The sequence below is a fragment of the Mycteria americana genome, chromosome 1 (genome assembly GCF_035582795.1).
Source record: "Mycteria americana isolate JAX WOST 10 ecotype Jacksonville Zoo and Gardens chromosome 1, USCA_MyAme_1.0, whole genome shotgun sequence".
Taxonomy (NCBI): domain Eukaryota; kingdom Metazoa; phylum Chordata; class Aves; order Ciconiiformes; family Ciconiidae; genus Mycteria; species Mycteria americana.
In genome coordinates this window covers 195537760-195549393 of record NC_134365.1, presented here as the reverse complement: position 1 = coordinate 195549393, position 11634 = coordinate 195537760, and the positions used below count along the sequence as shown (strand labels likewise).

Here is an 11634-nt window from a genome sequence, read left to right as displayed (position 1 = left end):
ACTGACCAGAACTATCAGCAATTCCATTTCCCATTTTTGTCTTCAGATTTGTCCACTGTTTAGAATATGATGCCCAGAGACTTTACAGGAGAAAGAATTTACCTTGTAACAGTTAGCAACATTACAAAAGATCACCCTGTCATGGAATCAGGGAAAAACCAGACATCGCTACACTCCCGTCTCTACTTTAAATAAACCTAGCTCTGTGATTCAGTCTTCTGTGCCTAAAATGAGAATGATAGTACCTACTGTGCTTTGAAGGATTAATTACTCCTAAATGTGCTGAAATATTCATATAGAAGATATTGTATAAAGACATGTAACTGTTCATTGCTGCAAATGTAAACAAAACCCTTTTCACAGCACAGCATAATAGTAGTGAGAAAAGTCCGTGCAAGATAAATCCAGGAATTTCAGAACACTCATCCATCCAAAACCACCAAACCAAACCAAACCAAACCAAACCGAAAATTCCAACATGGTCTGGGAAAGCTAGCAGTGTAGAAGTTTCATTCAGGTCCAAAGAAATAACACAACATTTTTTAAACCAAAAACTATCTTTTTGCTGTTGCAAAGAAACTTGGGTCATCAAACTTAATCATCAGGGTGCCCTTATTTTCAGAAAGGCGGGAGGAAAATGAAATGCCCAATAATTTAAAGAGTAAGAGTACAGAACTATAACCATTTTGCACAGCAAACATTACAGCTGGACACACAATTAGAATGGTCAAACACATGTTTTAGGGCTTAATTATCATACTACTGAGTTTCAAACCCCGAGCTTGTTCCTGGCAAGCTGAAACAGGGACTAAGAAGTACATAGCCGGCTCCTCTCCTCAGGCCATTACTGTACCAAACTATACCAATAAATTATCTTCTTAGGCTTCAAAAAAAAAAAAGTCTCTTTTTAAGTCCTCAGTGAGGACTACCCATGAGGGAAGCGTCCAAGTTTCCTGCTGTGAATAAATGCCGTTCTGCCACGTTTGTGCAAAGTTTCCAATTATTTTGAGGTGCTACAGGGACCGGACTTGAGTGCATTGACTAACATTTGATCCAGAGACAGCAGTAGTAAATGTCTGCTGCATGAATCCAAGAACTGGATATTCTTCACTACTGCAGATGTCCCTTGTCTTTTATGCCAATAGGACCATTATGGTGATTTTTCTCCCTTTCCTTCTCCACAATGACAAATGCCAGCACAATCAAAATTTGGAAACTTTCCATGTGAAAAACAGGAACAGAAGAGTGCTAACCTAATCAGCTGTGCTATGCTTTCAGCTGTGACTGTGGGGAAAAAACTGGCCAGGCAGACCACCCTGCTTACGAAAGAATGAGACCAGGTACATCATGGTAACTTTAGAAATATCTGTAATAAATCTCATACTATGCAAGAGAAAAAAAAATGGGGTTTCCATACTGAATATGATGTACAATACTGCGGGTCTTCTTTCTCTGCATTTTAGAATGACATCATTGATCTTTTTGTATGAGTTTAATTACAGCCTCACTTTAATGCTGCCAGTAATAAGGAACTATTAGTACTGCTCTTAAAGAGGCAAAAAGCTTTATTAGATACTGCAAAGAGCTAGGGATGCTCTTAAAAATAATAAAGGGCAGTCAATCAATCACATTTGCTCTGCGAAGAGCTTTTAAGATGTAACCCAGAGGCCTGAAGCTTCATTACCAAAACATTTTTCCTGTTGCCACTTAAAAAAATTCTGCTGAAGTTTAATGACTAAAATGCAAGTAATGAAACTGCAACAATAATTGCATGCTTAAGAATGAAAACATAGAGTAGTTCTACTTTCATTGAAGAGATGACTTTAAAGACTGGCACTATTTTGGACCCTAAAAATACCTGGATCAGTGCCACTGAAGAATACATAGAGATTTCTATGGAACCCAGACTGTGGATACAAAGGTTCATCTGAGAGTTCAAATTTCAAATAGCAACATACCAATACCAGGAAAAAATAACATGTATATAGTGTTTAAAAGAAACAATGCCTCCACAAGATAGGCTCTGAAGAATCCTTAATAAAAACTGCTCACTTTTCCTTTCATTTCTCCCCATTACTAGTGGGGGGAGAAATGAAGTAGCAGGAAATGGGGCTGTGCTTCTAAACCATGCGAACAGAAAGTGGTGGTCAACACAGGATCTGTGCCAAGCCAGCTTTTAAAAATGTTAAATTTGGAGATGTGTTGTTTTCTTTGCTAGAGTAAGAAAGCTCATGGAATATAAAAAAACTTCATACTGTAAAGAGCCTCTATGGTATGGTATCATGTAAGAAATCAGACTGGCTAGTAAACTATGTTGTCGGTCTTTTTAAAAGCCAAATGAAAGGCATGTTCAGCTGTACCAACATCAGACTACTCGAGAGTCTCTCTCTGGTGCCCATACTGAATGGGGATGCCCTCGGATGGAATTTTATCTGAGATTTACCATTTTGGGTGGTGAGGTAATACTTCAGGTTACATCAGTCTGCCTTTTCCTTCTTCTTGGTTGAGAGGTCAAAAATATTAGAGGCTTTTTTGTTTTCAATGTTTGCTGTGCTGTCAAAGAGTTCAAGGATCTACCTAGTGTGTAAAGAAATTAGATGTTTTCCAAGGCTTCCAACTCCCTGACACTGATGAGAACCAGAACGGAAAGGGTGAGAGATCACCAGAACAAAGACAGCAACTAGAAGAACAATTCCGTTAGGCAGAGGAACACTTACATTGAGGCTGCCAAGAAGACACGCCAGTCTGGGTTTGGTATTATAATATGGCACAAATACATTCATTTTCAATTTAGAAACTTTCAGTTAAATTAAATTCTTTAAAAAGTGATTGGAAGTTCTTGGCATTAATATTAAATCAGTGCTTTAGTTTTGGAAGCTGCTTCACTCCTACAGTCTTTTTAATCGACCCTTTTTGGGGATTAACCATCTTCGGGTTTCCTGGAACACTGTATCTCCCTCTGAAATAAAATGGGTGAAGTTAGTCATCAAGTGTCACATGCCCTGTAAGCTTTAACTGCTAGAAAGTTGCATGCTTTTTATATTTGCATAACTGATTACTATTGTCAATTAATAAACCTGAGAGAGGAAAAAACAAGTATATTTCTGGGTTTGCAGGCTAGCAGAGCATCTAATTATTCTGCATACAAACTCAATCCTCATCTCACGATTCCTGACTACTTTCTGTTACCTAAATGATGGCATTTGGAGAACATGAACAGAATACTAAACATTTGCACAAAGGGAATGATAACTGGCTAAGGAGACATTTTCAGCAGTTACACAATCCCCACTAGGAAATGGAAAACCACTTCATGTAGATGCAGTTACAGTTCTCTGCAGGTATTCCACTCTGGAGACCCATGCTCCTGAGCCCATGATCTTACACAGGAAATGCTGCCAGCAGACTTCTGAAGTGGTACTCATCATGGGTACCTACACAACCCACATGAACCCTACTAGAGCTGTTTTCATCTTGATCTTCTAAGAGAAATCAGTGAGAATGTAAACAAATCTCCAGGGGGGAAATGGTGATTCCACAAACTGGAAGGGTCATTCTCATGATCAAGCAGCATGCATCTACCCTTATGGAACGTACATTTGTTTCTCTCCCTGTTCATTACTACCGTGGACAGACAGCACTTTACATACTCTAACAACAATATACAGGATTTCAATGTCTTTCTCAAGTAATAGGCATTCTGAAGGAAAATATATCACAACATCACATAATTATATGCATGATGGTAGCCAGAGAAATATTTTGTTATGCGGTAGAAGCTGTGATGACATGATCTGTGCAAGTTTCAAATTTCTGGGCAAACAGCCAACGAAGTTGTCCCTAGGGCTTGCTAGTCTTCTTGAGATTGACACATCCTTTGTTCCAGCTCTTAGAAGCAGTCATGGTCTTGAAGGGAGAGCTGCTCTCATAGAGATATGGAGCTGCTTTTACTCAGAGCTTGGAAGATCAGAACCCAGGGCCCCAGTTTGCTCAATAATCAATTGATTATTCAAATTCAAATCAATTGATTACTCAAAATCAATTGATTAATCTGGAGATCACTGTAGAGCTAGACCAAGCAGACAGCGTAGGTCTGCGTGGAATTCTGCAGGCAGCAAAACCTCTTTCCACTCAAAACCAGCTGGACTTATGGACTTAGAAGCCAGGTAGTTGCAGCCAGTGCAGTGTTGAAACTGAGCTAATAAGCCCTGCTATATGCCTCAGTGTAACAGTAAGGGCTCAGAATGACACTAAATTGGCTGCTCAGATTGCATCAGAGACATGAGTCATCAAGACATTCATGTTTTTTCCCAATCATGAGCTAGCTTATCTTGTTCTTGTCCTGTGAAATAACACAAAAAGGACCTCTGCTGAACTCGGCTTCCATGTTCGGATGGCCAGGAAACTGAATGCATCAACAATTAGTGTTCACAATTACTACTCAAAAATGTTTCAGTGTTGCTTTAAGATATAGGTTAGGTTTTCCATACCTGTACCTATAATTAAAACAAACATTAAACATAGTTTCTTAGTATGGTTTGAAATCCAGTGAAGGTGGGTGTTTTCTGAAGGGCCAACAGAAGTGAGATAAGAACTCTGGGCAGAAAATTTTCAAATTATTCTCAAGAACACATTTATTTTCAGTCATGCAGGTCTTCACTTATTTGAATGAAATTATTTTTCATTAATGTCAGCTTGAATAAACAACCTTCAGGCTGTAAATCAAAACATAATTAAAAAGGAATAACATAACAATGGCTGTGTTAACCTTGTGATGATCAAGGGGTGCTTACTTACATTCTAGTGTTTCCTTAAAACACAAACTATGCCAAATCCCCATTCTTATCTCCATGTTGTCAGCTAAGACCAAAGTTTGACCTGAAAGTTCTAAGTCACTGATTATAAAAGCCAACAGTTGGCAAACTGGGCCCTTTGCTACTAAGGACAATTTAAAAGATTAACAATTCCCTTCATGTGTGTGAAGTACTTTGAAAGTTACAAAAAAAACCTCTGAGGGAAAATGGGTTGAAAGAGGATATTTTATTACAATATGCATCTTCTGAGACCAGCAATTACAGGACACTTTATTTTCTTTTACAATTTATTTTCTTTTGTTTGATATAAAGAAAATCACACAAACACACTGTCATATGATTTCAGGGCAAGTAATGGTCTACTCAAATAAATTATAAAAAAAACCCCAACGTAATCACAGATCAGTGCTAACCCTCATCAAATCTCAAGATCTGGCTGATGATATTTAATCTCCCAGCAGAGACAGTGAATTCTGCTAGTTCTGTCTTCCCTGACCTTCTCCACGTGAGCTATGTTAAACATTACTGGGGCCAGAAGCAACACACAGGCTATATATGGGGTACCTCAGACCCATACAGTGCTTTTTCTGTAATGAGAAACTTCAGTTATAGGCTCTAATTCATACTGTACTACATTAATTCATATTCTACTAGTATCCTCTCCTGGAGCATGAAGCTCCACTGTTCCGATTTATGAAATCCTGTGATTCTGTGCTTACACAGAATGAAAGGATAAAGCTGGTAAGCAAATATGTCCACACAATTTCATGCTTATAATTTACACATTACATTTTCAGATGTTCCCAATACGTATTGTGTATGCTCGTTTTAATAATATAGGTAAGTGGGTTCATGGAAGAGTATTTAATGTGAGATACTAAATACACAGAAACCATACTAGCTCAGGAAGTGTCCAAATATAAAGTATTTGGGAGAGTTCCAAAAGCAAATATTATATCTGCCTGCTTACACACTTTTGTAGGCATCTACTTATGGCCACTGGAGGCAGGATACTGGGTCCAGCACACTTTTGATGTGATTCCCTATATTCTTTGTACTTTATATTCTTAACATTTTCAGTTTAGTTAAAAATAAATCTCCTCCAATTTCAAGCTTTCTCACAAGCACTACAATCAGAAATTCATTTTATTTCTATATAGCTCAGAGCAGGTGGACTCTTTTCAAATTTAAATTTCTAACCCATATAACTAAACAGAAATCTGTTAAACAATGAAGCCTTTATATGTTGTCATCTAAAATCACTCACATTATCATCCACAAAAAGCTTTACAATCTCTATTGGCTAAAAAGGACCAAGCAAGGCATTATTTAATTGAATTACTCTTAATGGACTAAAAGACACACTTGTTGCTCCCGACTCTGCAGTAATATAGAAAAAAATGATCCATTTTAAACACAAGTTGAAAGGGAAGAACATCAGAGAGGTATTGTAAGATTTCAAAAGGGCCACTTCAATATATGTATTTTCAATATTGCAACATACTTAGTATTAAATAAAACTGATTGAAAAGCAGTATAAAAAAGGATGTTAAGATTAATACTTTGTCAGTAGGATTATGCTCAGTGATATTTACCATGAACAGAGAATTGCAATATTCAAAACATAGTACTTAGCAAAAAGTAATAAACCAGAAAACAGAGAGAATATAAAGGAAATTTACCTTAGTATCTGGTTTTCTTCCTTGCCTGTCAGAGCATCTGTTTTTTGCCTGTCAACAATTTTAAGTGTAGCTGAGGTCTGCAATAGCCAAATTTTTACAAAACAAGTTAAATTCTAACCACAATCACAGTTAAAGAAGTAAAATTTTTCCAAACTAATTTTGACCCAATATGGTCTTACTGCCATAAAGTACTTTAAGCACATATTATATTGATGCCTTGTTGATTTGAGGAATTGAACACATGCCAAAAATCCCTTGCTGTGCAAAAATACCATTATTTATTAAGCTGGACAATCAGAGAATATGTAATTTCAATCAGAATATTTTTGGTCATACTGCCTATAACTCCACATTTTCAATGAAGAAGCATTATATTTCTCACATACTTCCCTGAATGGGAAACAAAACAAATTATAGTGACTTAGCTGTACTTTTGAATGATTAAACCATTAATTAAGAACAGGAACTACTTTAAAAAAATTAACACAGCATGGAAATCTTTGCATACTGTGGAAGTCTACATTACTGGACATACTGAAAAAAAAACAGTTTTACCCTTGGTATTGCATTTAACAGAATCTGAGCAGGATTAAATCAGTTGGTTCTCCTGTTCCTTAGCACAGAGGGTTCCCTCCTCACTCAGCACTTGCTGGCTTATCCAGCTGCCTTTATTAAAACTACCTCTCAGAGGGACAGCTATACCATGGACAGAAAACCAGAAAATGCAGAAGGGTTAGGGCTTGTCTGGCTGCTGTGCATACTTGGGTGTCTAGTCTAAGTGAATGGAATTTTCTCAGCCCCTTTAAACAAATCCATCAGGACCATGTTATAAATATACAATAATCATGATACACGATGTATGGGCTACACCAGGCCCAGGCCAGTGAAGACTTTTTGAAAGCCTAGAGCTAAATTTTGGGGCTACCTAAACAAGGCTCAAGGTTTGGATTATTACATGACATATTACATTACAACATTTTATAGCATGTGAGAAAACATCTTGCACTTGTGATAAAAAAATCCAGCACTGAAAAGAAGCATGTCTCACTGCTTACAAGATAATGGTTTCTACTGTGCTTCCATGTATACAGTGCACGAGGCAAGTATTCCTGATCCAGTCACAGCAAAGTCAGCTATAATTAAAGCAGAATCTTCTCAGAGTGCAAGCATAAAAATGGAATAGGATCTGCACAGATTTACTTCCTTGAAGGCAAGAAAGTTTTTGCACTTAAGTAACTCTAGCACTAAAGATGACGGCTAGTATAATTTATCATCTTTCTGAGCAGATGTGATTCTGTGACACACGAGGAAGACCTATGCTACAATTGCCTTCACTGTTTTTTTAATTTATATTAATATAGAGTTCCAGTATATACGATTATTATCCATGGCACTGTTTCTGCTGGTACAGTTTACTCCAGGCCTATGCCAACTAAAAGGAGCTGTTGTTGCACCAGCAGCTTTCCAGCTGTACCTATCTATAATTGGGGGCTTTTTCTGCAAAGAAATCCCAATCACAAGTCAGACTCTACTATGCTAGTAAGAGGTAAAGTAAAGTGGTAAAACTTTACCACTAGTAAGTGGTAAAAATCTGGCCTGAAAGAATGGCCCTTTTAAAGATCTGTTATCGTTCTTCTTTGCCTGCTTCTCAAACCAATTTCTGAATACCACCAGAAAGTGCTTTGAGATTTGTGGAGTCCAAATTCCAAACCAATATTTTTTCAGATTGAAAACAAAACAAAAAAAGAAAACAAGAATAAACATAAACCATTGATGCCTCTAGCATGAGTTCTGAAGTTTGTTAAATCTTTAATTTATTTTAAAACTATCATTTAAAATTGACTATATATTTATGGATCAAGACAAGACAAACAACAAAAGCACTCAGAAGATACATATATTCTGTAAAAAAGCAGAAAAGCACTCGATAATAAAAAAAGTAAATAAAAGAAATCACTGCTCAGAAGCATCTCTCTCTTCTGCTTCTGCCACAGGCTTCAGAAAGGATCCAAAACAAAGTAGAAAAAAACCCAAAACATCTGGGATTTTTTAAGACCTACCAATGAAAACTTCCATTCTATTATTTTTTTTTTACTGTAAGCCATAGAAAAGCACAAACATAATGAGGAAAAAAAGGCCTAAAAAACCATTATATCCATTCTGTGTAACTAAGAGTGTCACTGGAATATATTGTTGTCACAGGATAACAATATCCTGTAGTATATTTACTTTGGAATGTATGGAAAATGTTAGTCTATGGGTAAATCCTTTTAACTCAGCTGCTGCCAACATTACTGTGCAGACTCTAGAACAGTGAAATTTTAATACATCTGAAAGAGTCTGGACTGAATGCAAGTCTACTTCTGCCTCTATTGTTAAAATGAACTGCTAAAATAACCAAGGGATCAAGCCCAGCCAGCATGGGTTCAGGAAAGGCAGGTCCTGCTTGACCAACCTGATCTCCTTCTATGACAAGGTGACCCGCCTAGTGGATGAGGGAAAGGCTGTGGATGTTGTCTATCTAGACTTCAGTAAAGCCTTTGACACGGTCTCCCACAGCATTCTCCTGGAGAAACTGGCTGCTCATGGCTTGGACGGGTGTACTCTTCGCTGGGTAAAGAACTGGCTGGACGGCCGGGCCCAAAGAGTGGTGGTGAATGTAGTTTACTCCAGTTGGCGGCCGCTCACAAGCGGTGTTCCCCAGGGCTCGGTGTTGGGGCCAGTTCTGTTTAACATCTTTATCAATGATCTGGACGAAGGGATCGAGTGTACTCTCAGTAACTTTGCAGACGACACCAAGTTGTGTGGGAGTGTTGATCTGCTGGAGGGTAGGAAGGCTCTGCAGAGGGACCTGGACAGGCTGGATCGATGGGCTGGGGTGAATTGTATGAGGTTTAACAAGGCCAAGTGCTGGGTCCTGCACTTGGGCCACAGCAACCCCATGCAACGCTACAGGCTTGGGGAAGAGTGGCTGGAAAGCTGCCAGGCAGAAAAGGACCTGGGGGTGTTTGTTGACAGCCGCCTGAATATGAGCCAGCAGTGTGCCCAGGTGGCCAAGAAAGCCAATGGCATCCTGGCTTGTATCAAAAATAGCATGGCCAGCAGGACTAGGGAAGTGATTGTGCCCCTGTACTCGGCACTGGTGAGGCCGCACCTCGAATCCTTTGTTCAGTTTTGGGCCCCCCACTACAAGAGGGATATTGAGGTACTGGAGCGTGTCCAGAGAAGGGCAACGAAGCTGGTGAAGGGTCTGGAGCAGAAGTCTTATGAGGAGCGGCTGAGGGAGCTGGGACTGTTTAGCCTGGAGAAAAGGAGGCTGAGGGGAGACCTTATCGCTCTCTACAACTGCCTGAAAGGAGGTTGTAGAGAGGTGGGGGTCGGTCTCTTCTCCCAGGTAACAAGTGATAGGACAAGAGGAAATGGTCTCAAGTTGCGCCAGGGGAGGTTTAGACTGGATATTAGGAAATTTTTCTTCACCGAGAGGGTTATCAAGCATTGGAACAGGCTGCCCAGGGAAGTGGTTGAGTCGCCATCCCTGGAGGTATTTAAAGGACGTTTGGATGAGGTACTTAGAGACATGGTGTAGTGGTGGTTTTGGCAGTGTTAGGTTTATGGTTGGACTCGATGATCTTAAAGGTCTTTTCCAACCAATATGATTCTGTGATTCTGTGATTCTGTAAAAGGGAGGGCATACATATGTAGATTTTAAAAGAATGTAAAAGCAACAATCAAATCAAAGTCATAGCAGAACAGGACCTGAAGGGACCAGAAAAAAACATTCTTTAGCAATCAACAGTCAGCCATGATTAGGTTGACTGCCATGTTCAGATTAGCAATGTAAAAGGTAGATGTCTAATCTAAACTACTCACCTAGGCTCTGCCTATAGCTCAGGAAAAGAGACAGGTAAGTCCCTGGGAAAGTAATTTCATCTTGATCTAAAACAGGTGTGATGGTTTGCACCTTTAACATGCTTCTCTCTCCACAGATTACAGAGGATCCCTCTACAACTACTTTAGATTGGCTGTTTAACATTCAGAGAACTAAAGATAGGGACATTAATCTGAAGATTATTATTTTGCTCTCATATGATTCTGAAATCATGGGGGCAAATAACTGATTACTAAAAATATAATGCACTAACTACCTTGAGTGTTGGTGGCAAAAACCTAGTCCCTAATGCCCCACTTGAGCAACATGCCAGTGGATATACCTCACTTCAAATAATGTTTTACGCGTGTTTAAGTGCTTTTCTAGGCAGCTGAACATGGGCACTCCTCTTGCTAGCATGTTCAGTAATAAAATCATCTTTTATTTCCTACCTTCTTCCTCCAGCAGTTCCCATTTTCACTGTTACTGCAAAGATATTAACAGTTATCATGGGCATTTCCTGGGCTCTTTCTTGGTTTCATGCTGAAAAGTTAGTTTAACCAATTCTTTCAGATTTCCCAAAGCAGCAATGAACCATGTAAGAGAATCAGTTGCCCACTGTGCAAACACGTGGAAGCACTGCTAATTACAGTCTTTCACCCCAGTTAGCTACAACAGGGCTTCAGTGACAGTCTTTCCTGAGTATCACACTAAGCTATTACTTTTACATTATTCAGGAATTAAGAGCTCTTTCAGAATAAGAAGTACTAGGAAACTTTACAGGTTCCTTTACAGGCTCCTCCAGTTTGTAGTATCAACTTTTATGTATTACATAATATGCAGCAATAAAATTTAACCTCTCATTTAACAAAAACAAGGATCTTATCCCTTATCTTATAAATTTAATTGAAATATGTGCTGTATTGTCATTCTGAGCTGGCTGGCTAGTTTGTCTTTAAAAGAAAAAAGAGGAAATACAAAAAAGAGGAATTGCTACTTAAGGTGGGTGTCACTACTGCTAATAATTTGGTTCTGTTCTTTTCAACTGAAACATTAAACTAGCATAGCAGTCTTGTGACTAATGGATGGGCAAGCAAGTATCAGAAAATTGCTTCAGCTTTCTCAGTTAGGAGCATTTTGACTATCCTTGGGAACAATGAAACTCCAATGGATACAAAAGCAAAAAGAAGTATTTAAAAATAAATAAACTGTAGCAATTGTTCAATTTCTAGCTCTTAAAATGTTTAAAAAGCAGCTTTTGTAATGGATT

General features: G+C 38.6%; 1 protein-coding gene across 1 annotated transcript in view; it reads right to left on the bottom strand.

Annotated features, from left to right (window-relative positions):
• Positions 1–490: 490 nt before the first annotated feature.
• The window catches only part of CCDC169 (coiled-coil domain containing 169), a 34010-nt gene continuing 22866 nt past the window's right edge, over positions 491–11634 (bottom strand). Inside the window, exons 7-8 of the mRNA XM_075490765.1 lie at positions 6497–6573; positions 491–2959 (exon numbers count right to left, since the gene is read on the bottom strand). Of these exons, the coding sequence (XP_075346880.1) occupies positions 2857–2959; positions 6497–6573 (180 nt within the window). The 3' untranslated portion in view covers positions 491–2856. The remainder of the gene's footprint in view (positions 2960–6496; positions 6574–11634) is intronic.